General features: G+C 52.3%; 1 protein-coding gene across 6 annotated transcripts in view; it reads left to right on the forward strand.

The window, feature by feature from the left end:
- Positions 1 to 24,954, forward strand: part of RPS6KA2 (ribosomal protein S6 kinase A2) — a 375,942-nt gene that overhangs the window by 324,431 nt on the left and 26,557 nt on the right. For all 6 annotated transcript variants that reach the window (XM_007186070.2, XM_057527592.1, XM_007186071.2 and 3 more), the window contains 2 exons: positions 11,127 to 11,191; positions 19,034 to 19,136. In XM_007186070.2, the coding sequence (XP_007186132.2) occupies positions 11,127 to 11,191; positions 19,034 to 19,136 (168 nt within the window). The remainder of the gene's footprint in view (positions 1 to 11,126; positions 11,192 to 19,033; positions 19,137 to 24,954) is intronic.

The raw sequence follows: 24,954 nt of genomic DNA on the forward strand, positions 1-24,954 counted from the left end.
GCCCAGATCGGTCTGTCTTCTTAGTTTACCATCCTTAGTATATTGTCTTTTCATCCTCACACATGGTGCCTTGTGATCACAAAATGGCTGCTGCAGCTCCAGGCATCACATTCATGTTGAAGGGAGCACAATGTGGCTCCTGACCAGAGCCTCCCAGCTCTGTGGGCACAGGGTCCCATGTGTACCCCCCATGCCCCCGGGGCCCCCCTCACCTCATCGTGCATCCTAGGAAACCGGCCCCATCATAGCTCATCTTCTGATCCCTGTGGTTGACAGACTGTGCAGGTCTGGGGCACCACGTCCCTCTGGTGTTTCAGAAATGCCTGCTTTTTAGGCAACGGGGGGAATATTGGGGCTCCGTACTGATGGTCTCAGGCTGACCATCCAGCTTTGGGAGGTAACTAATTAAAAACAGTCCCCCCCAGTTTGACTGTTCTGTGATGGGAGTGATGGAGAATGGCTTGGTGTTTTGTGTAAAATAGGATGTGGGGGTCTCTCGCCCTCCCCCCTCCTTTTCTCTCCAAGTCTCAACCCTCACCCTCCCTCGAACTATCTTTAGCTCACAACTTGATTCTTTTTTACTTTAATTTGAGCTGAGGATATAATTCTTCTCCCTTCGCCTGTAGAGAACTCCCTGAAATTTCACTGTAATTGGATTTAATGAATTGTGTGAAAATCTCAACTTGTTTTCATTTTATATGGAATTTTCTTTCTGTGGAAAAATTGGACAAAAAGTATCAAGATTTAGAAAAACACAAGAAAGATAATACATAAAATCACAGTCTTGAGGAATAAAATGGTGTATTTATCAGACCCAAACATGAGGTGAGGGTTTCAATTTTTACCTAAAGACCTCCCTATGTCATAAAGCAGCTAGCCAGAGCAATTTTTTTCTTGCTTTCCATAATTACTATACTTTTTAACCAGTGAGAGCCTGTACAGTTCTTTGTGATATCTTAACCCCCTCCTGTCTTTTCCAATTGTGGTAAAAAACACGTAGCAAAAAGTTTACCGTCTTCACCATTTTTAAGGGCACAGTTCAGTAGTCAAGTACATTCGCAGCGTTGGGCAGCCGTCAACACCATGCATCCACAGAACTCTTCTCATCTTGCACAACTGGAGCTCTGTCCCCATGAAACAAGAAACCCCCATTCGCACTCCCCCAGCCCCTGACACCCACCCTTCTGCTTTCTGTCTCTGTTTTGACTCCCCTTGGGGCCTCATGTCGGTGGAAGCATACAGAATTTGGTTTTTTGTGTCTGGCTTATTTCACTTAGCATAATGTCCACAAGATTTATCCGTATTGTAGCATATGTCAGAGTTTCCCTAATTTTTAAGTTGAATAGTATTCCGTGGAATGGGTGTACCACACTGTGCTTATCCATCCTCCATCCATGGACATTTGGGTTGACCCACCTTTTGGCTGTTGTAAATAACGCTGCTACGAACATGGGTGTGCAAATAGCTCCTCAAGACCCTGAGTTCCAGAAGTGGGAATTCCTGGATCCTATGGTAATTCTATTCCTAATTTATTGAGGAGCCACCTGACTGTTTTCCACAGTGGCCGTGCCCTCTTCCTAAGGGTAGAAGCGTTCTGGACCATTTTAGCCTCTCCATCCGGCATGGCGGCCATGTCTGGAACCATCCATTGTGATGAGGTGTGAGGACAGAGGAGCCCTCGGCAGGGGGTGCTTTTGCCCCCACCTTTCCATACATCAGTTGAAAATGTCTGTCAAAGTAAAGCACATACTCTTCATCCAAGTAACTCCACTTCTGGGATGTTTCCTAGGACGTAGTCTCACAAGTACCCAGAGACATACGGGATGTTGTTAGTGCAGGAAGGAGGGGAAGAAAGGAGCCCGCGTTCCCGCCACCGACGGACGGTTCAGGGAAGCGGGGTCCATCTACCCGGGAGGTGAGGCAGGTCTGCACCACTGGCTCGGGGCTGCGTCTCAGCCAGAAAAGAAGAGTTAAGGAAAAATAGCAAATGTCCAGAATGATCCTATTTGCCTTTTTAAAAGAGAGGGAGGGAGGTGAGCAAAGAAAGCTTCTGGAAACACACACAAGTAGCTGTTAGCAGCAAGTGTGGAGGGCCGGGTGGGGAGGTGAGCTTTTCCTTTCACCCCAGACACGTCAATAGTTTGATTCTTTAATCAATAACACACACTCGTTTTATGATTAAAAGCCTAGTTTTTCTAAACTTTGGTTTTGAGAGAAACACGGGATATTCAGAGACTTCTGTGTGGTGCAGGAACCCATTCTCGGCCTCGGAGCTGCCCAGACGGGCAGATGGCAAGAGTGTGGACCCGTCGGGGGCTTGGGGCTTGGCCTGCCTTCCTCTTGGCAGATACTAAGGGCCCTTTAATTAGGAAGGAGCGGGACGATGTATATGTGACCCAGAAACACACACACCTTCACGGGTTCCCTGATGCTTTCCAGGCTCTGGCGCTGGGGAAACAGTGGAGCAAAACTGTGGCCCTCGTTCTCATGGGACCTCTAGGATGGTAAAAGATGGGGCACACAAACGCCCCTCGGCTGCCGTGAGAAAGAGTGGGGGGAGACAGACCTCAAGGGACAGGAGCCGGGGGGCCTGCTGGAATGTGGAGGGAGCACAGATGTGAGCCGGGGAGGGAGCTAGCGAGGAGCCCTGAGTGGCAGCAGCAAGCAGAGGGGCGGGAATCCAGTCCCACCCAGCAGCTACTTGCTGGGCGACCTTAAGCAGATTGCTGCCCCTCTCTGTGCCTGGTGTCCTGCCCTGTGAACCGAGGGTGAAGCAGAACCTCTTCAGAGGATTGTTAGGAAGACGTAAAGAGCTGGACCAGTGCCTGACACGTAGGAAACACTCTAGTGTGTTTGACAAATAAATGCATAAGAAAGCAGAGATAGGACTTCCCTGGTGGCGCAGTGGTTAAGAATCCACCTGCCAATGCAGGGGACACGGGTTCGAGCCCTGGTCCAGGAAGATTCCACATGCCGCGGAGCAACTAAGCCCGTGTGCCACAACTACTGAGCCTGAGTGCCACAACTACTGAAGCCCACGCACCGCAATGAAGTGTAGGCCCCGCTCACCGCAACTAGAGAAAGCCCAACAAGCAGCAATGAAGACCCAACGCAGCCAAAAAGTTAATTAATTTAAAAAAAAAGAGCAGAGATAATCGGAGCACACGGACCTGTGGGGTGGGGGAGGGCATCCGGACTCTTGGCCGCATTGCTTCCCACCAACTGGACCCTTTTGTTTCTCTGCCGCTTGGACAGATAGAGAAAGTTAATAGAGGCACAGTTACTGGTAGAGAAAGCTATCATCCTTTGTGATGCGTTTTAACAGATCTTGTTAAACTGCCTCCTGACAGCATTGCAAAAAGGAAGAATGAATGAGGAAGGGATTGTTTGACTGTCTCTGGAAAGCCCCGCATCACTAGACAGAGAAGCACTGAAGCACCTGGCCAGGTCCTAAGTTCATGCTAGAAGCAGAACAAGAGAGAACCAGCTACAGAGAAGAGGGACCTCTCCAGCCTGTCACCCTCAGAGGATTCCTCATGAAACTTGCCACCAGTAACTTTGCCGATGGTCAGAACTTTCCTTTCAGTACCAAGTTTTTGTTATGAAAATCCGTCCGGTCTCTGCCTTGTCATTCTTGAGTGCCAGAATAAAACCCGGACATATGTTCTATTATGAATGCATATGAGAGCATGTGTGCAAAGTACCTGCCTCCTAGGTAGGGACATGCCACTCCATTCCTGACCGCACTGCCCTTGGGTAGTGCCCAGGTGTGGTCTCACCTGCCTGACCTCCCCGGGGGCGGGAACTGGAATCAGGAAGGAGAAATGAAGACATCAGCTCCTTTATCCACCAAAACACACAGGAGAACAAACAACTCAGTCTCATCTCTTGCAGCGACTGAAGAATTTTGTCTTGGGGGTCACTCTTTTCTTGCAAATATCATTGCATTTGGTGGAGAGGATTGTCACAGGGGACCAGGTGACTGTGACCAAGTCGAGGGGTAGAGGGTGCTAGATTTGTTCTCCCTTCGTTCTGGAAGAAGGAAATAATTTTCTAAATCTGTTTTTTGTCTTAGAATTTAACATCACAAAAATCATAGTTCTCTAACCCAAAGTATTGTTGTATTATTTAGTTTGCATACCTGATGAGAGAGAAAGATGGATTTATCTCATTAGGTGGATAGATAACCATCAGTCAAAAGATACTAGCCCAGTGGAGCCCACAGAAGCATGGAAAAGGGCCCATCCACGGCCGAAGATTGCCCTCCAGATAATTTCTAAAGTGAATTATCATAAAGCTCTCCAGGAGTTATGGACCATCCTGCAGCAGTATTTCATATCCTAGGATGTCCAGACTCACATAAAGAAGAAATTATAGTCGGAATTATTACTCACCCAACTTGACCCAGGTCAGCTACTAAATTTAATTGCCTGAAAGTCTTTAGCCTTAAGGTGGAAATCATGTTGAGTAGATTAATCTTGGTCTGCACAGGTAGCTAGATTAGGAGGCTGGGACTCTTCCCCCTTCTGATTGCCTTGAGCCTTGTTCTTGACGCCCCCCCCCAAAAAAGTCCACTGGCCATTTGGGGAGTTCGTCAATATCAGAAGGCCTCACCCAAACCCCGGTTCCTCACATAGATCTGTGGTTTGACCACATTACCTTCAAATCAGCCCAGATCTCTGTCTCTTGACACTTGAACTGTTGAAGAGACCTGTCTGTGCAAATTTCCCCTCTTTATCAGGACACCGGTCATATTGGGTCCGGGGCCACCCTGCCCCAGTGTGACCTCATCCTCACTAATCACATCTGCGACGACCTCATTTCCAAGTAAGGTCACATGCTGAGGTTCTGGGGTTAGGACTTCACCGTCTGAATTTGGAGGAACACAGTTCAGCACCTCCGAGAGGGTGTCCATAGCATTTGCAGTGGAAGGGACGGCAGAGGTTCATCTGGTTGATGTCACACACTCGGCAGGTGACGAGACCGAGGTCCTCGCCCCAGGTCACCTGCCCAAGGCGGCCTGGCTGCCGAGTCTAGAGCTGGCGTTTCCCCCCCGTTGTCCCCTTAAGGTGCAGTGTCCTCACCCAAAGAGTCCAAGTCTAAGTCTCCAGCCCACCGCTGACTGCAGTGTGCACTGCTCAGTGAGGTGCCCCACGCACCTGTGGCAGGTGCTGGTGACACACAGGTAGAGGATGCTGCCACGTGGGAAACCCAGTTGTGTGGGCAAAGAGGCCAGAAATCTTGGGTAGAGATCCCCCCGCCTTTCTCCTGCAGACCTGAGACGCCTGAGGAGCCAGCCAGAGGGAGCCCCCTCCTCCGGGCAGGACGCCGGGGCTGAGGGGCAGGGGGCAGGACCAGGGCGGTGCTGGAGGGACAGACAGATGGAGAAGGCAGACAGGCCCCCACCCAGGCCAGGCCTGGCAGGGCTGGGCGGTCAGTGGAGGGGAGGGAGGGAACAGGTGGTTTTCCGTGCCGTGAGTGGAGAGGTTTTACTCTTGTCAAAAATGGAGTCAAATTTGAGTTTATTTCCACCACGGTGGTGTGTGGACCCGGCAGCTGGAAAACTGGATTATTTGGGTTTCGCACTTGATGGAAGCAGGTGCAAAATGCCCGCCCAGCAGGGCTGCCTGGGACCCTTGGGTGGCATCTGCAGGCTTGTGCGTGTGCTGGGGAGGGGGCAGTGGGGGGCGTGGGTTCTGGGCCCGAGAAACATCACAGGCGCAGTCACAGGAGCGGAGAAGACTAGCTCGTGAGAGCACGCGTGCCCTCCAGGCGGCCTGGGTGGGGGGCTGGGAGGGCAGGGCAGGCGGAGCGGCCTGGGCCAGGCAGGCGCTGCGACGTCCCCTGGTCGGGACCCTCGGAAGGACGCGGCAAGCGGAGCGCGGCAGGCTTGTTTCTCAGAGGACCGATCGTTCTAGTCGTGAATTAGAGAAAGACCCTCCTGGGGCGTCTCTGGCTCACCCCTGTGAGCGTCTGTAACTTAAGGCCTGGACGTCCTGGACTCCTGGGGGCACACGGGGCAGAGGTTAGAAAGGCGTTAGACGTGCCCGTGAGCATAAAAGAGCGCAGCCGGTAAACTGCCGCTGATGATCGGAGAACACGTGTGGGCAGGGCCCGTCCACTCGCCCAGGGCTTCTGTTTTTCGTGTTTCCATTTTCCGTTCCGGACTCGATCTCCAGAGGGTGTGCTTTCCTGATCTGACTTCAAACACAGTCCGCTCTGGTCTCCAACCATCTCATTCCGGTCCCACGGGCATCTCTGTGACCTCTTGTAAAGGGCCAGCCTTTGACGGCTTGGTCAAGACCGAGCAAACGCCCCAGCCCCTGGCTTGGAGGTGGTGGTCCCAAGCCAGCCCTGAGGGTGCTGCCGGGGCCCCGCCTCAGCCAGCAGGGTCCCAGAAGACACAAGCTACGCCAAGCAAAGATTTTAAACAGTAAATGAAATTTCAAGCTGACTGACAATACTTTAAGACTCTAAAAATAATGTGTAGATGATCTGTAAGTGATTGAGAAGTGAAAAAGCAGACCTAGCGTTCAAATCCTGGGTGGTTATGGACGGGCCTTTAGGAGTGTGCGGGTCCGGTGGAACGCAAAGTATGCAAGGAAAAGAGCCAGACGTGAGTTTATTCTGAACATGCCCAAAAGAATTAGAGAGGGACTCTGTGTGACTCTCAAACGACAAAAACAAATATTTCAACAGAGTCACAAAGGGTCCAGGGATTAAACATTTCCCGAAGCTATCTGTGCACAGGAAGATTCAAGGAGAACACTTCTGGCCAATCCCCAAACCTTTGGGGGATGATTTACTGAGAAAGTGGAAGCCCGTTGATGATTAAGCCCCGGAGGAAAGGAACGGGGTCGCCTTGTTAAAAATGTGAGGTGGAAGGGCTGCAGGTACCCAGGGCCATAGAAGAACAGATCCCAGCCTCAGGCACAGCGCTGCGTTTTACAGCCAAGCACCGGTGGAAGACAGTTCCAGTGGGATGCAAAACTACCCCTCAACCAACGCGGAGAAATCCGAGACGGGGGGTCCAGATACAGAGGTTCAGGAAGACAGCCCAAAAGCGATTGGAACAAAAGTAATTAAATGTTCATACGCCAGAGAAGAAGCATGAATTCTTGAATCTGCTGCCCCAGTGAACTCTTTCTGCGTATTTGCCTGGCCTTGGGGATCTTAATCAAGACTCGCCAAGCTGCATAGAGAGAATGCTGTTCTTCCGTTCTCTGTGTTTCTGTCCATAAGTACCTGTTCTTGTCAATTGTTCGTGAGCCCTCCTCTTGGGGACAGAGTGAGACCTGAGTGCATTTGGTGACGATCCCACAGCAAGTCAGCCGAGATTCAGAGACAGACACAGACACAGTCTCCGGACTGTCCCAGCTCGGACCTCCGCTCACTGCTGTTTGTCAAATGTATTAAACAAAAAGGAGTTGTCCAGCACAAAGTAGACTCTTTTAACATGTTTCTGGAGAGGATAAATAGAACTAGAATCCAGAATAATAACCCCATGTGCCCTAGGAAGGTTGACAAAGGCTTTAGAGAACTGTGTGCAGAAATTCTTTGTCTTTTACGTTTTCCCCTCTTTGGAACACCTGGAATTTTTGAGTAATAACCAAAGTGTGAATTCACTCTTGAGTGTTTGTTGAGGCCTCGAAGCACGAACGTGGTGCAAAATCTCACTGCAGTGGAAGAAAGAAGATGCAGATAAAAATGTTCTGAGTAGGCGCCCAAGAAAACCCAGCTGGTACTAGCAAACAATTGTAGTTACACCAACACCTGTATTTCCTGTCTGTCTTACTTCGTTCTGATTCCTGCAGAGCTTACTTGCAAATGATGAATGAGCATGAAATGCAGTGGGTACAAAATGCAAAGTAGATTTTTCAAAGTCACACAGTCAGTGAGTCACTGTACAGGCGCCTATACCTGGGCTCAACGTGTAAGCACCAGTCTCCCACCTTTGACTAACACACAGAGCTTCTGGCAATGCAACCAGCATTCACCAAAAAGAGCGGGAAGAGGTACAAATCAGAGGCGGCTTTTCATTTCTCTTTAATCCTCGTGGCCAGAAGCCTTTTTCAATCCCGAGCTCTGGTCTTCATCAAAGGAGGCCTGCGCGCAGGTGGGCACGAAGCCAGACTGTTCATTCTCGACATCTTGTTCCAGCAGCTGCTTGGGCACCTGTGGAGGGCCTCTAGGTGGGGATGCCAGGCTGAGACCAGATCTCCGCCCTCAGGTCAGGGGTTTGTTTATACAGCAAGGGATGGAGATGGACATCCGGAGGGTCCTCAGCCTGAGGTCCTCAGTAAAACTGTTTCTCTCTACTCATAACAACACTCCTGACACCAGACGTGTGGGGTTTTCCACACCACCTGATTCTCCACTTCTCTGCAGACACGGACTGTGTCCTACGATTCAGCTCAGTTCTGGCACTGACCACCCAGAGTTACCTCGGACCCCACAGGGTCAGGGTCACTCCCACCAGACACTCCATCTCTGATGCCAGTCCCAGGTTGTCAATGTGCTTCCGGCCCACCAGCTGTAAACCCAGGGTTCCCAAGACCCCCTCCTCAGCTGTGATAATTCACTAGAACAGATCACAGAACTCAGGAAAGCGCTTTAGTGAGTTACTGTTACCGATGTATCACAAAGGATGTTCGCAAAGGTCAGATGAACAGCCAGATGCAGAGGTGCGTAGGGCGAGGTCCGGAAGGGTCCCCAGCCCAGCCGCTTCTGTCCCTTTGGGGTTTGGGGGGAGCCACCCTCCTGGTTGTTCACCAGCCCAGAAACCCCCCTCACCCTGGTGTTCAGGTTTTGTTGGAGGTTCCATTATGTAGGTGTGATTGATTCAATCGCTGGCCGTTGGCGACTGGACTCAGTCTCAGCCCTTCTCTGCTCCCTGGGGTTGGGGGGTGTGGGCGAGTTGGTCAGAGGTGGATGAAAGTTCCAGCCCTCATCACAGGGTTGGTTCCGTCTGTAGGGTCTTTCCACAGGTCACCTCGTTAAGACAAATTCAGGTGTGGTTGAGAGGGGCTTATGAATAACAAGAGATGCCTCTTTCACGCCTGGAGCTATTTCAGGAGCCAGTGACCAAAGCCAAATATCAAAACAGGAGATGCTTCCATCATTCTTATCACTCAGGAAATTACGAGCGTCTTAGGAGCTCTGGCCAGGAGCCCGAGACAGAGACCGAAATATATATTTCTTATCATATCCCAATGTCTCAGGAGAAAGGCCAGATTGGATACACACGTCAGGGTGGAGTTCTGGGGCGGGAGCGGAGTCTGTCTTCCCAGTTCTGCTCCTAAACTCTGGTTTGGCCCTGGGCACGTTACCCAGCCTCCTTCAGGCCGGTTCCTTATCTAGAGAGTAGGGATGGTGTCCAAGGCACTGGGTGTTGGTGGCATTTAGCAGGAGAACGCCTGTCATGTGTCAGCCCCGTGGCACTTACCCGTGTCCCTAGAGGGGGAAATTCCGGGTCTGACAGCTTCCTCCGTTCCTTGTTCGTCCATTTGCATACCAAAGTGATCATCACCAGATCACCGGAGTCCAGCATGGCGACAGGGCCAGGGGCTCTTTCCCAGGGTGCTGGCCTGGCCAGGCTTCCCCAAGGAGTGGGAGCTAGCTGGGCCCTCGTCCACCTAGAGGCGACCCCGACGCCACGGGCAGCTTCACGCCTCCTTTTCTGCCCATGTCACGGCTTCGACCAGGAAACAGGGCCGGAGGTGACAACAGGAAGCAATGAGCCCACAACGGGCTGTGTCTCCCGGGACCCCCGGCGTCCTGGGGGAGGTTCCTCCCGCTTCTCAGGCTGCACGGCGAGGCCGGGCAGGGGACTCTGCAGTGACCACGGCGGCTCGGGGTGGCCTCGCGCTGTCCTCCACATCTTCCTGCTCCCGGCCTCCCAGCCGCCTGCCTCCCTCCCGGGGATGAGGGGGGCGGCTCAGCCTAGTAGGGCAGACGCGGGACGAGCCTCTGAACGGGGCAGGGCTGGGCCCCAGCGCTCGGCGTGCAGAACCGGGAAGCCTGTGTGGGCCTCATGCACGAACTGGTCGATTGAGACACAGGAGTCGCCCGGCCCACGGCCGCCTGCCACCCTTCCCGCACCCGTGCTGCTTTCCGGCCCCTCCCTGACTCACCTTCCCATCCTGGAGAAAACGCAGACCTCATGGGGCCTTAGGGCTTGGCTGTTTGATTTTTGTTTTTTGGGTTTTTTTTAAATTAATAGACTTATTTTTAGAGCCATTTTAAGTTTGCAGAAAAAACGGAAGAGAAGGTACAGCGAGTCCCCACATGCTCTGCCACCCCCTGCACGTAGTGTCCTCTGGTGTCAGCTCCTGCTGATTTGGTGCGCTTGTTAGAAGTGATGAAGCAGTATCCGCACGTCGTTACTACCTGAAACCCGCGGTTCACATCAGGGTTCACTCTGGGAGGGGTAGCTGTGGGCTTCAGCAAGTGCATGACGGCATGTGTCTGCCATTAGGTGTCCGAAGTCCTCTGCATGCCCTCACCCATCCCTCCCCTGGGGCTCAGGATTTCACATAAGCAGCAAGGCAGGGAGAGATTAGGCAGAAGTAGCCAGCAAAGCAGCACTGTTTGTACACAGTGTCCAGGTGACAAGAAACCTCTGTCTCGCGCAGACCCAGGTGGACACAGGCCACCTCCGGTCTCTCTCCAGGTTCCCGTCCCGCTAGAAACGGGCTCTCCAGGTCCTGGCTTCCTTCCCCTTCCCTGTAAGCAGCCTTATAAGGCGCTCTGTGCTGTAGCCTCCACCCTGCCCTCGCCTGCGTTTTCTCGTCCTCTGGAAGGCCCGGCCTGATGCTGGCTCTAATGCAGACCGGGGTGGGCCTCCACTTCCTCGCCCAGACGCCCGGGCATCCCCACACCTGCAGCAGGAGGTCCTAGCCTGCCCGCCCCCGTCTCTACCATCTCACCTGGTCACAGCTCTGCAGGGCTGAGGGGTGGCCTCTGCGGGCTGTGAGGGGGGAGCCGGCAGGAGAGGTCGCAGCTGGGGGCTCCTTCCCCCTGGAGGGCGTCAGGACCCCAGCCCCCTCCCTGCTGCGTCAGAAACTCGACAGCACTGCAGTCATGGGTTTGCTCTGACGTTCATCTCTGCTCTGTGGTCACCGCAGGTGCTGGCCTGGACGGCGTGGAGGAGATCAAGCGCCACCCATTCTTTGTCACCATCGACTGGAACGTAAGTTGCAGGACGGGGTCCCGCCTGCACAGAAACCACAGGGAGGTGGGGCGGGGGAGTCGGCAGCTGCTGGGTACAAACCAGAGATCAGTGTAGACCCGTCACCTGGAGGAGGGCGCTCCCTCGGGGGCTTCTGAACGTGCAGGCATTTCCCCGGCACAGACCAGGGACCACCACCCCTTCCCTGCAGCTCCAGGCCTGGAATCCCTTCCACACTTTCCCTGTTAGAGACCGGCCGGCCTCAGTGGCCCTGCAGCCAGGCCACCTCCCCGAGGGCAGAGCAGGGGCCGCCCTGGGCCCAGCAGAAGGCTGACGGGGCCCCTCGGCCGCTCCCGGGCTGCACAGAGCTTTCAGTTTGGGGCCTCTGGGCGCCCAGATTCTGCACTGCTTCCTGCCTCTAAACAGGATCACGCCCGCACTCAGCAGTCGTGTAGAAGTTGCTGCAGAAAAACATTATCCAGACCGGAAAAGACAAAGCTGTTTGTGACGCTTGTTAAAGACATAAAGAAGACTTCACTCGGGGGGCTGTTGAGATGGCGTGGGGACCACTGCAGGGGGGTAGGCGGGTCCAGCTGTCGGGAGAGAGATGGGGCTCAACTCCAAATACAACAAGGAAGGAGGGGGCGTGTCAGGGGCCAGAAAGGGACTAAGAGGAAACACCAGGGTAAGGGGCTTCCGGCTAAACCCACTGACCAGGACTCTTGCTGAGCCGGGTCAGGTGTCCAGACAAATCCAGCAGTCAGGCCTGGTGGGAAGAGCTCAGGGGCCCGAGCAGGTCGGGTCAGAGTGAGGGGACGTCGCCGGCTCCGTGCTGCCGGATGGATGGAGGACTGCGGCCCCTCCCCAGGGAGGACCCCGGGTCCCGTGCTCCCAGCCGCCTGGCTGGATGCGGCGTGGAGCTGGACGCCGGCTCAGAAGTTCCCGACTCTCACTCCCCCCGACCCCCGCCTGCTGGCTCTGCGGGGGAGGGTCAGGGCAGGCGGCTCCCGAGGCGTCAGCCGACCGCGGGGCCCGGCTCCCCGTCTGGAGGCGGCAGGCCTCCTCTGGGAGCAGGTGCTTTGGTCCTTTCCCACTGCGTAAGCGCAGCTCTTAGCTTTGGGGTTTCTTTTCCTGAGCTAGGATTTGACCAGAATGTTTACAAAGTGAAAGTCTCTCTGTGCTGCAGAGGGCAGTGCCCGTGTCTGCCCGCCCCCCTCCCCGCGGAGTGTGGGGTGTCCGCCAGCCTCGGGAAGGGGTGGCACCTCGGCTCCGGTGGGTGGGCAGGCCCCGCCCCAGGTCTCACCTCTGGGGACATTTTCGCACAAACGACACGTAAAGCCCGCTGCTCGCCGAGCCTCCCAGCCTCACCCCTACAGCCTCTCCTCCGCTCTCCACCTCAGCCCAGGAAGCACTCCCCCTGGCAGTAGGGGCACTTTGCTAACCTAGTTTTAGATGCCGGTGATAGAATATGTGCACAATTAGACCTGGTTTCAGAGGTAAGAGTAGAGAGAAACCTGGTGACTCTTTGGTGACGTGAGGCGCCCGGGAAAATGGGGCCAGCATCGCTGGGGCAGGGGCTGCAGTGGGAAGGGACCAGCACAGGAGGGGAAGGAAGGGGGTCCCGGCGGCCACACCGCTCAACACTAGAGCCTGGCTGGAAGGGGGGCCGTGGGCAGCTGCTGGGGAGATGCTCACCCCAGGACGGTGCCGGAGAAGGGGCTTGTCCCGGGGGGTCCAGGCCAGCTTCGTGAGGTGCGTGGAATGTTCACAGCGCAGTGGCCCTGGAACACTGCAGGCTGGGTTCCCGTGCGTTCCAGAAAGCCCAGGTCTGCGTGAGCTCTGAGCAAGAGCTGAGGTGCCCGGCCATTTAGAGCAGCCCTGGTGCACGGCTGGGCCTGGCTCTGCGGTCGGCGCAAAGTCCCTGGCTTCCGGTACCAAGAAGGTGGTGCTTCTGCGTCACGTCAAAGCAGTCGGGCTGGAGTTAGGTCGGGAAGTTTCTTTCATTGCTTCTAGCATTTCGTTTCATTTCATTTTGGTTTGGTTTGGTTTTTGAGAGAGACCCTTCTGATGCACTCAGACAACCTTACCTACTGTCATTTCCATGTTCACCCGAGGATGACCAGGCAGGGCCAGAGGCGTGGAAGGACCTCATTGCGTCCCTGGCTCTGGATGAAGCAGCCAGAGAGGGGGAGGAGCTCTGAGAGACCACTTTTGTGCACATTGATGTATTTAGTGAGTACTTGGGGCTCGCCCGTGTCAAGGTGGGCAGGTGTCCGGGACGTAACGATGGAAAGACACAGCTGTCCTCAAGCTGCTTCAAGTCCGGGGGACACCGCCGTGCAGGCGTGCCGTCATCCAGCCACGGAAGAGGCGTGCGGTGGGGCTGTCCCGTCTGGGAGGGGGTGACGCCGCAGAGATGGAGGAGGATTGACGAGGGGGGAGCGGGGGATGGGGCGAGGGAGTCCTCCCAGCAAAGATCTCCTGGGACCGCAGCCTCACTCCAGCCGCTCGGGCCCTTCCCGGGAAGACAAGCAGTCATCCCCTCCAGCCCCGGCACGAGCTGGTGAGCCCCATAGGGGCCGCTGGGTCCTGGCCAGCGACCGGCCCCGGCTTTAGAGAGACGTGCACGGGATAGATTAGTCCAGATGTGCTCATTCTGCTTTCGGCAGCTTAGATAACTGGAAACCACAGGGGAGGGAGACGCATTTGCAAAAACTGTTAATACCAACAGGCCTTCCCACTGCCAGGCAGATGCTCAGAATGGCAGTGACAAGGCATCTCCTTGACTATTCGACTCTACCCCAGAGCTGGCCTCAGGATCCAGCCTGGAACACATAAGGATATGATTTCACCTCTGCTTCCTTCTATGACCCAAAACTGCCAGCAGAAGCTTTTGGTTTTTTTAAGTAAATACCTGTCATCCAGCGCTTCTCCCTGGGGTCTTCGGGTTTCCTGCTGGGGCAGAGTGAGTCCGTGGCCGCTGCACGTGGGGGGCGCTGCCCCGCTTGTCCTGCTCTGCCATCACCTTGTCCTCAGAGCCTAGCAATTGGCACCTGCCCAGGAGGCATCTTCCCTGCAAGCTCGCTCCCTGCGATAGGAGAAATGAAAAATTACAAGTTAATTATAGACTGAAAGCCTCTGCAGCCGGTGATGGGAGAGTCGGGCACAGAAGCTGCGTTTACTTTTCCCCTGTGGCTGGAGCAGTGCTGAGAACACAAAAATTAGCACAAACCCAAAATAAGCTTCGTCAAAGTTAATCACCTCGGGCCCCGTGAGCCGGGCTCCCCTCGCAGCGGGAATGATGCTTCCACAGCCAAGGCCCTCCCTGTAACTGTGACGACTCATTCTTGCAGTCACTTCTATTAATGCTGGGGGTAGGCTTGTGCTGTTCCTTTTATGTTCTGAAACCCTTCCAAGCACATCACCGGTTGGCGTGTGTGAGATGGGAAGGATTCCCCGGGGGAAACGGAACCCAAGGCAGCGAGAGGAGCGCGCACCGTCCCTGGGTGACCTGGCATCGTGTGCAGAGCCCCCAGATCGCCGGCCGTGTGGTCTGGCAGGAGCAGCGTCGGGCTCCGGGCAGCAGACGGGGGACCCCTCCGGTTTGGGTCCCGGGAGCTACCGGCCGCCGCTCAGCATCTCACCGTGCCTGGGTCCCTTCCACAGCCCACTGGAAGATTTCTGTCGATCTACTTCCACGTTAAGTACACCAGGAGAACTCACCCTTTCAAGGAGCCGACAGGTGTCTTTGTTCAAAGATTTAGTTGCCCTTTGGCTCGGGGGTTTTGTAAATCCAGCTTCTGGGGTTGGAGCAGCTCACGGTGGGGTCACCAGTGGAAGCAGAGCTGTGCACCTCGCGGACCATACGCCCCAGATCCACCCACGGCGCGCTGCAGTCATTGAAATTCTTCCTGTTCCTCCTACTGTGCTGCCATCACTCTGCATCTCGATCTGCATCATTTCTGCGTTGCTATTTCAGGAATCATCTCTAACGGTGCCCTTTGCCTAATTGGAGCGTGTTAATTTTGAAATGCTTGGAGCCAAAAGTGCCGGCAGAAAACAGATGTTAGGTCTGTGACCTCGAACTAGCATCGGTCTTTTCATTATCCAGTTGCTATTTTTATTTTGCTCCCTCTGTCCTTCCCTGGTCACCTGAAGGTCTTTTAGGTATAAGTAGAATTCGGACACACCTGCAAAGAAAATCCCAGCCTGTACGTGTGCGATGTGAAATCCGTTGCAGCGTTGCTACAACTTGCAACCTGAGATCATCATCCTGAGATGCTGGGACAAATGCCATGATTTAAAGTGATGCCTGGTGAATTTGGTCATGAGATCCCACTTTCTTTCCATCAGTGTGGGGTAAATTGTTCTAGAGGCTCAGAAAGGGGAATCTAGGTCAGAACTACGCTGCATCTCGTCAAGCTCAAAGTCCACAAAATGCATCTGCCTGTTCATTCTCCATTTGACCCTGTGCACAGCCGCGGACATTACAGAATGGGAAGCAAGGTCACCTTTTCCCTAAATCCTCAAACCCACTCCTAGTTTTGGACACCTGGAAAGAAAGAAAAAACATGTATAAGAATAACACATATTAGCACGTTCCAAAATGTTTATCCAGTAACAGGAAGACATTGACAGGCCTTTAAGACTGCAGCAAACACAAGGGTGTATCCAAAGGGCAGGGTGACCAAACACCCCAGGTGGCCTACACAGCTCTTTGCTGCCCACTTGAAACCAGGATGAAACCGCAGCAACCGCCGGAGACAGAGAGGGTGGTGGTCTGGGGGCCGGTGGGCAGATTGTGCTCACAGGCTCGCTCTCTGCAGGGACCAGTGTCGGGGTGAAGAAGGGTCTTCGAGAGGACTTCCTGCTGCCCTCCTGCAAGCCTTGGGAAGCTTTCTTCCACGCTGTCCCTCGGGTCAGTCAGGCTCTCCGTAGCTGATGCACAGGCTTACAGAGGCGGTGTGGAAAATGCAAGGAAACACAGACGTGTGCTTGCACACGTTGCCATGTGAAGCCAGAGGTTGTACACACTGCACACGAGGTTCTGGGACTGGCTTGGTGGGCATCTGGAATTGGGATTCCGCACAGGGCAGGGTGGGGCACGCATGAGCCGAGCACCCTCCTGGGCGGGGAACCCCGGGTACCACGTCCTCTCTTGCTTCCCGAGTCATCACTAGATACTTCAGTTAAAAGGGTGCAATGCTCTCCACCCAAACCAAGTCCACAGCAGCTCACGGCCAGGGGACAGTCTGATTCCGATGAACTCTTCTCCTTATGGCTGAGGACTTGGAAGTCAGGGGCTGTGTCTTCTCCCAAGGGGTCAGCCTCCCAGCCAGGACCAGTGAGCTGCAGTCAACGGAGGCAAATAGAAGAATTGGCCTGGGAGTTGGGGTGAGGAGAGGAACTGAAATGTATGAGCTTCAGCCTTCAGATGCAAAATGTCTCTCATTTGCATGAAATGACAACCAGTTCTGTGTGTGTGTGTATTGAGATACAATTGACATATAACATTATGTTAGGTTCACGGTTTTCAAGGCAGAAATAGAGACGCAGATGTAGAGAACAAACATATGGACACCAAGGGGGGAAAGCGAGGGGTGGGATGAATTGGGAGATTGAGATTGACATATATACACTAATAGGTATAAAACAGATAACTAATAAGAACCTGCTGTATAAATTAATTAATTAATTAAATTAAATTTTAAAAAAAGAGACAGCATGGGCTGTAAAAGACAAAAAACAAACCCCCCCCAAAACTTGGTCATTTGTAAGCTAAACAACAAATAAACTGTTTGAAAAAGAAAAATAAAAAGTAAAAAAATAAATAAAAATTAAAATTAAAAAAAAAACACCATTATGTTAGGTTCAGGTGTACAACATAATGATTTGATCTTTGCATTGTGAAGTGATCACCGCAATAAGTCTAGTTAAAATCTGTCACCACACAGTCATAGGAGTTTTTTCCCTGTGATGAGAACTTCCAGGATCTCCTCTCTTAGCAGCTTTCAGATACGCAGCGCGGTCTTACGAACTTCAGGCACCAGGCTGTCCTGTACATCCCAGGACTTATTTATTTTATAACCGAAAATTTGCACCTTTCCATCCTCTTCATTTCATCGGGTCCATTTCAGCCGCTCCAACCCCCCTCCCCGAACTCCCCCAAGCCCCACCCCACCTCTGGCAGCCACACGTGCGTGTGTTTTTATAATGGAAATCTCTCCGGTAAACAAATTCCCCCTCATCAGAGAAGTAGGAGTCCTGCTGCGGTGGAGATTCCTCTCTCCCTCCCCCTTCTCTGGGAAGTAGCAGGAGGACCGGTGAAGGCAGAGGGAGAGGATGTGATTTTTACTGGGTCAGGACAAATATTTAACAACCCAGCTCAAATATCGCTGGTGGGAGGGGAGGGTCAAGCCCCGCAGGCCAGGCTGGGCAGCATTTTAATTGGGGGGGCCGAGCTCGCCCCTGCTTATTAGATTTCCCCTGACAAGTGCATGCATCAGGGAAGTGCATTCCCACCCTACGGGTGTGTCTGCGTGGAAGGCATCCTCTTTCTATCTGGAAAGGGCTTATAGAGTAACTCAATTCCTAATGAAATGTGTTCACCCAGGGCGGGAAGTGACCGAATAATGCTCGGCTGAATTAACTCGTTTTTTTCTCCTCTAATGGCTCCCAAGTGCACTGCCCCCCCCCCCAGCTCCACATGTGCACCTGCAGCCGCGGCTGCTCTGAGCCCCGGGAGGGAGCCCAGCGGCCACCGGTCAGTGCAGCTGTTTGACGGCGCCTTCTGGAAGGGTGTGTTCTGGACGGGGTCTCCCCTGGAACGGGAAGAGTCTGGAGACCCAGGCCCTCCTCCCGTCTGCCCCTTCGTCGCCCTTGACCCTGGAGGGGGTCTTACCTAATCTTAGCCTATTTCCTCGTCTGGAAACTCGGGTGACAAAATCTGCTTTACTGTGTTGTTGAAAGATTGAGAGCGGATCTCCACAAGTCACTGCGTCCATTTCCAGACTCCCCCGACCGGGGTGCGGGTAGGGGTGGTTCCTGAGTCCAGACCTGGTGAAACAGGTGCTCCGAGAAGTGCCTGAGCCTGGTGTTTCCAGCCGGGAAACAGCCCTGATCAGCCCTGGGTCGGGACCCCTTCCAGCGGCAGGAGTCCTTGCTGGGCCTGAGAGGCTTGGAACGATGTGCGTGAGGCCGTGGCCTCTGCATCCCACCAAAGGCAGCGCCGCATGTGGCCAGTTCTCTGGCTGGTGCTCCCTCGGGCCGTTAAAGTGCGCAAAAATGTGTAAATAAACCCAAAAGCCCGACGCAGCCCCTCGACTGGAGCAGAGGGGTCTGGACACCCAAATCTGGTGGCAGCCGGAGTAGGTGCCCCAGGGAGGTGCACAGACATTGGGGTGTGGGTGAGGAAGGACCTGGATGGGGTCTGTGTCCCCGCAGAGCAGGGTCCCAGGTGCTGGCTCCGAGGTCGCCGGGGCGGGGGGGACTCGCCAAGGAGCAGGGCTCTTCCTGCTGTTACCTGGGGGTGGGGCAGGGCGTAGCTGTCCTGTCCGTTTTTACTTGAAGAAGAAGATTCTACTGCCCAAAAAAGGTTGAAAACCATTGCCCTAAAATCAAGAACACTTAGATGTCCCCAAACCCTTTTCCCGCGAACAATGGCTCTTAGGTCTCTTTATAAACTATGTAACTCTATTCTGTGTCGTATACGATAGATACCGTAGTCTGTGTGTGTTACTAAACGAGTCAGAGCTCTGGGAGGGGCCGCCGCGTGCTGGCACCTGACGGGCAGGTGGCACAGGTGGGTTTCCCGCCCGCCTTCTCCCTGCTGGCCCTCAGCGCCCCGTCTTGCTGTCCACGCAGAAGCTGTACAGGAAGGAGATCAAGCCGCCCTTCAAGCCGGCGGTGGGCAGGCCGGAGGACACCTTCCACTTCGACCCCGAGTTCACGGCGAGGACACCCACAGGTGTGTGCAGGCAGGGAGAGGGGGGCGGGCCTGTGTGCCTTTCCCACGGCGGGTCCTCCAGCCTGGCCGGGCAGAGACGGGCATCCAGGAGCCAGAGAGCGCCGTGTTCAAGGGCGCTTCCGTGGGCTACAGTCCTCAGTTCTGTTTGATGTCCTGGTTCCTTTGCTCGTGGCAAAGGCTCGCGTGATGGGGCCACTCATCACTTAGCCCCCGGGTAACACCCAGCGGGGAGACTTGCCAGGTGTTCTGTATCCCCCGCCCGCCTCATGCTGCCTCTTGGCCTAAGTTGCCAATCCAGTGACCACCTGTCCGAGGGACACACCCGGGCAAGCTCGAGAAAAGAACCTCAAGACAATGAAAATCTCTCGTTTAGCTAGGGAGGTTTTATGGGAAGAGGGAGCCTGTCGGTTAAGCCTTTTAACGTGTGGATTATTGCTCTTATTCATACAAAAAAACAAACGCCTGTTTGAAAAGTTGCATCAGCTACTGTATCTCAGCACAGCAGATGGACTTGGGTATTTAGCCTCTATGATACGTCTTAAATTACTCCTAAGGTCTACCAAATTCACTCAGAACTGGTCAGCTCCCTTTAAAATTTGTCATTTTGTGATATGAATAAATTAATATTAACCTTTTTCGGATATGGTAATTGTCCTAGTCTACCCAGGCGGCCATAACAAAATACCACAGACTGGACGGCTTCAACTAGAGAAATTTATCTTGGTTTCCCGTGCGAGCTCTCTTCTGGGCTTGCAGACGGCCTCCTTCTCTCTGTGTCTTCACATGGCCTTTCTTTGTGCTCGAGGAGAAGGAGAGAGAAGTCCCTGGTGTCCCTTCCTCTTCTTATAAAGACATCAGTCTTGCTGAAACAGAGTCCTACCCTCATCACCTCATTTAACCTTAACTACCCTCCACGAGACTCCTTCTCCAAATACAGCCACATTGGGCTTCAACTTGTGAATTTTGTGGGGCACAGTTCGGTTCATCCCAGTGAAGGTATGGTGATTTTGTCTAAAAAACAAATTAACAAGCCCCTTCTGGAGATATGGGTGGGAAAAGTTCAGCCAGTTGGTAGCTCTTGGGGCTGTGTGACGTGCCCATGGGGGGTTCCCATGCTTTTCTCACTGTTATTGCATCTAAAATTTTCTGTGATTAAAAAAGGATCATGAAACAAATAGATGGTCAGATACAAAATATCAAGTAGATAAAGTTGCAACGGAGAATCCACTGGGCTCCCTCTGGTTTAAGCTGTTGGTGAGAGCCCGTGTCCCGCACGCCGGCGGGGGCGGGGGGCACATTAAAGGTGTGAGCTCTGTGCAAACACAGACGGTTGGGGGCATCCCTGGGGCCGCTGGTGGTCCCAGGGCAGCTCCTGACCCACGCAGCAGGGGCTCCAGGACCGAGAAAGAAGCAAATTCTGGGGGCTATCAATGAGGGAGTCGGGATGCAGACGCTCACTCGTTTCTTTCGGGTCCTCCTGCAGCCCCCAGATAAAACTAAGACTGTCCTCAGGGACAGAGCTAGAGTGATGCCTGCTGTCACAGTCTGGGGTAATCGCTGCTGTGAGATGTACCGTGGCTGCCGAGGAGGTGGAGGAGATCTAGGTCTGTCCTCTCTAGTAGAGACGGTCCAATGTTTCTCCAGTTCTCAACAGCCTCAGAAAGTTCTTGGGTGTTGGGGTCAGTCCTTCCTGTTGACAAAATTGACCCACTTCACAGAATCAGATTACTTTTTAGCTTCAGAGTTTGGAAAGATGGGGCAGGATTGGGGATTCCATCCCGCGTGTGCCCGCGGCTCACCTGAGCAGGTCGCTTTCTTTCTCCTCCTGTGGTTTACCTGAATGTAAAGGAACACAGAAACGATTAACCCTGACAAAGGACACTGCCTGTCATGACCACCACCCACACGACCTCCCGGTCCTTAATGAAATGTGCACTGTTTCACCGAGGGTTTCCGTCATTCGGAACTCTGTGCTTAAAATACTGAAATAAAGACCATGTTTTTGCTGCCTGGCAAGAAAATGCTCATACAGTCAACTCGAAATTATTCACCTTTACATGCTTTTTGTGTTATCCGTGAAGAATTTAAACTCCGACCTAGTCGGCCTGTGTGATTAGCTGGCTTTTTTTAATACCTCATAAACCTTTTGTGCACAGAGAATTCAAATTCATATTATTATTAGCCGAAGGAAAACATAATTAGACACAATGCGTTTTAATGAAATGGCTTTTTTACTCCTTACTATTTGGATTTCTCCAATCAATTGTACTTAAAGTCAACTTATTGTAGGACACAGTTTGCCTTTGAGGAGGTAGTACTTGAAGTGCCGAGACACAGAAAAATCATTCTCTCTATATTTATATAAGAGAGTAGAATTTTCTAAGCACATGAGCTGAGCGCCCGGCTCTCAAAGGGCGGCAGAGGTGATGTGATTCTGAAACAGCGGATAATCCACATCCTGCGTTAGACTTGGATGCTGCACTGTCAGAATTTTTTGTAGTGGCCTTAAAGTCTTTCTTTTTTAACTTAAACCGATGCTAAAGCTGGTGGATTTTCCCTGAAGACACACCAGCTGCCCATCAGAGCCTGCTGACCGATGGGAGATGCCACCACTCTAAGATTTAAAAACCCAGAAACGTATTGCACAAGTCAGAAATCACTCCTAGGATCAACGAAGGTTGACTGTACTCAGCTTTAAATTTCCTTTCATCCAACTCACATCTTTGCTCTTCTTTTAGTACTGAGCTAAAAATCGGCGTTCCCTAGCCAGTTATGAAGCGTGTTAAATGCCGTCGATACCACCTACCATGTGGTCACCATCTAGCTACACGGACCCAGCGATGGCTGTGACAGCCTCTCGTGAAGCGCGCGTGAACCTCAGCTGATCTCTTGGTCTGAGCAGAGAGAGGCAGCCCGAGCACAGAAGGCATGGCCCTGGGCTTCACGCCTCCTTGGTGGTTGAAAGCCCTTGCTTATTTGATCTGCAGACTTTCCATTCACTAGGGAAGGTGTATCAGTTCAAGTTCACCAGACGGTACCTCCCCACCACGCGCACACTCCCAGGTGCTGTAACTGAGCCTCCGTCCACTCGGCCCTCAACCTGTGCACAGCTCACGCTAGTTCCTGAGATGGGCCCCAGTTCTTCCATCTAAAACCTGAGCCTCGGGGCTTAATGGTGGCTGAATGGATGCTGTGTCCCTGTGCTTGGTGCAGACCTAGGGCAGGACACGGTAGCCCAGGGGATTTTTAAGAGCAGGCAGACCTCAAAGCCAGAGTCCTCTGCAGGGCAAAGAAAGGCAAAGCGCAAAGCCAGCCCGGGAGCAAAGCCCAGCATCTTCAGAGCACACATGCTGCCTCTGCTGTCTTGCGGTGCATAATTTCCAAATTCTAAAAACGACTCAGCCGAGCCTTGTGCTTTTTAATTAAGCTTTTCTAGCCTAGCAGCTTATTTCCAAACACAGTCAGCTCTGATCTCATTAACTCCGGGGTGACTCTGGAGCGCTTTGCAAGGTAACAGGTCCGGGGCTGAGACCCAAGTCCTCTCCCTCGTGGTCCAAGATGCTGAAGGTGCGGTGGGCCAGGCACGTGAAGCCCCCTGTCACCCGGCAAGGTCTCCCTGGAAGAGCCGTGTGGGCCACCGGGTCGGCCGCTCATCTGCAGGGAGAGATCCCACGTCATGCAGCTCGTGGTGTAGCTCCCGGGTGTGGAAGGAGCGCCCCAATCGCCTTTCCCTCAGAATAAAATGCTCAGGAATAAAACCCACATTCTCTGCATCAGCTCACCCCTCCAAGCCCCCCGCCACCTGTTCCACCATGAAAGCTTTAGTGTATTGTTTCCACATCAAAGTATCAAGACCAAGTAAAAAGGTAAAAAGTAGAAAAGCGAACACCCACTCCTATGGCCTTTCCAGTCCCACTCGCCAGAGCTTTATATATAATATGGATTTAAATCTTACATATGTACGTTGTAAGAAAAATTTAAATCCACATTATATACTTTATGTAGTATTATAGATTTATATATATATATAATGCCTAAGTGATAGAATTTATGTTATCATATTGTTATATATTGCTTATGAGTTTATTGTAATGTGTTTCAGTACATATATAGCTGATTTCACTTTGTTATACAGCAGAAACTAACACACCATTGTAAAGCAATTATACTCCAATAAAGATGTTAAAAAAAAAGTTTTTAAAAAATTAAAAAAAAAATTTTTTCCTGCAGTGTGTACATTCTACAGCTTGTTTTCTCTTTTTTGACTTGACAGACTATTGTGTCAGTTCACACAGCCGTGTCTCATCCCGGGTATCATAGTCTTACTAGTGTGACCTGCACCCATGAACATTGTTGGTCTTGCGCATGGTGTCCTCAGTGGTGAATATTCAGGTTGTCTCCAGTTTTTTTTTGTTTGTTTTGCTATTACAAATATTGCTAAGACAAACATTTTCTTTTTTTCTCTTTTTTTAAAGTTTTTAAAGATCACATTTTGTTTGTTTTTAAATTTTATTGACGTATAGTTGATTTACAATGTTGTGTTAATTTCTGCTGTACAGCAAAGTTACTCAGCTATACATATATATATATTCTTTTTCACGTTCTTTTCCATTATGGTTTATCACAGGATATTGAATAGAGTTCCCTGTGCTCTACAGTAGGACCTTGTTGTTTATCCATTCTATGTATTATAGTTTGCATCTGCTAACCCCAGACTCCCAGTAATTCTGTTCCCCACCCCTCCTTCCCCTTGGCAACCGTAAGTCTGTTCTCTATGTCTGTGAGTCTGTTTCTGTTTCATAGATAAGGTCATTTGTGTCGTATTTTAGATTCCACATATAGGTGATATCATATGGTATTTGTCTTTCTCCTTCTGACTTACTTCGCTTAGTATGATAATCTCTAGGTCCACCACGTAGCTGCAAATGGCATTATTTTATTCTTTTTAAAGGCTGAGTAATATGCCATTGTATCAGTATATATCTACACCAGGACAAACATTTTCTACATTTATTTCTAAGCACTTTTGAAAGTAATTCTGTCAGATAAATTCATAGAAGTCGAGTAGCTCTTCGAAAGACAGGTGTATTTTATACTTTGATAGATAACTCCACTTCTACCTTGCAAAGATTATGCCAGCTTAGGCTCCCACCTACCACCGCAGTGTCCAGCCCCAGCCAAACCTACATGCAGCTGGTTACTTTACATTTTGCTAATTTGTTAGGCAAAGTGTTACCCCGGTTAAATGTGTACGTGCCCCCATTAGAGGGACTGAGCACCTTCTCAGGTAGGAGAGCAGTCGGTATCTGAGTCCTGCCCCCATTTTTCTTCTGGGCTTGTTCCTTTTTTCTCATTGATCTCTGGGAGCTCTTTGCGTATAGAGAGTTTGGTCCCTTGTCTGTTGTATATGATGCAAATATTTTCTCTCCACCAATCTTTTATCCTTTTGTTTTTCTTAATGATAAACTTGAACTGGGACCCATCTCGACAGCAGTCAAGCCTTCAAACAAATCGACAGAGCTTATAGGGGTCACGGTTGAAGGGCTCCCTGAGGGTCCCTGGGAGCAGAGTACCCTGCGTGCTGCCCTCGAGCTCCTCAGGCCTGGGGCAGGGGGGACAGAAGAGGCACCAATGCCCGGGCCTGCGTCCCTGTGCCCGGTTCCTGCTGACCTGAGAAACTCAGAGGGTGGCCTCCTCTGCCCTGGCCCAGGAGTGACAGCTCACCCCGAGGTTGCTGGTGGCTCTGGGCTCGGTCTGGAGTGCGCAGGGCAGAGGGTTGCTGCTGAGAATGAATATCTAGTAAGTGATGATCAGTGAT

The sequence above is a fragment of the Balaenoptera acutorostrata genome, chromosome 14 (genome assembly GCF_949987535.1).
Source record: "Balaenoptera acutorostrata chromosome 14, mBalAcu1.1, whole genome shotgun sequence".
In the NCBI taxonomy this organism is placed as follows: domain Eukaryota; kingdom Metazoa; phylum Chordata; class Mammalia; order Artiodactyla; family Balaenopteridae; genus Balaenoptera; species Balaenoptera acutorostrata.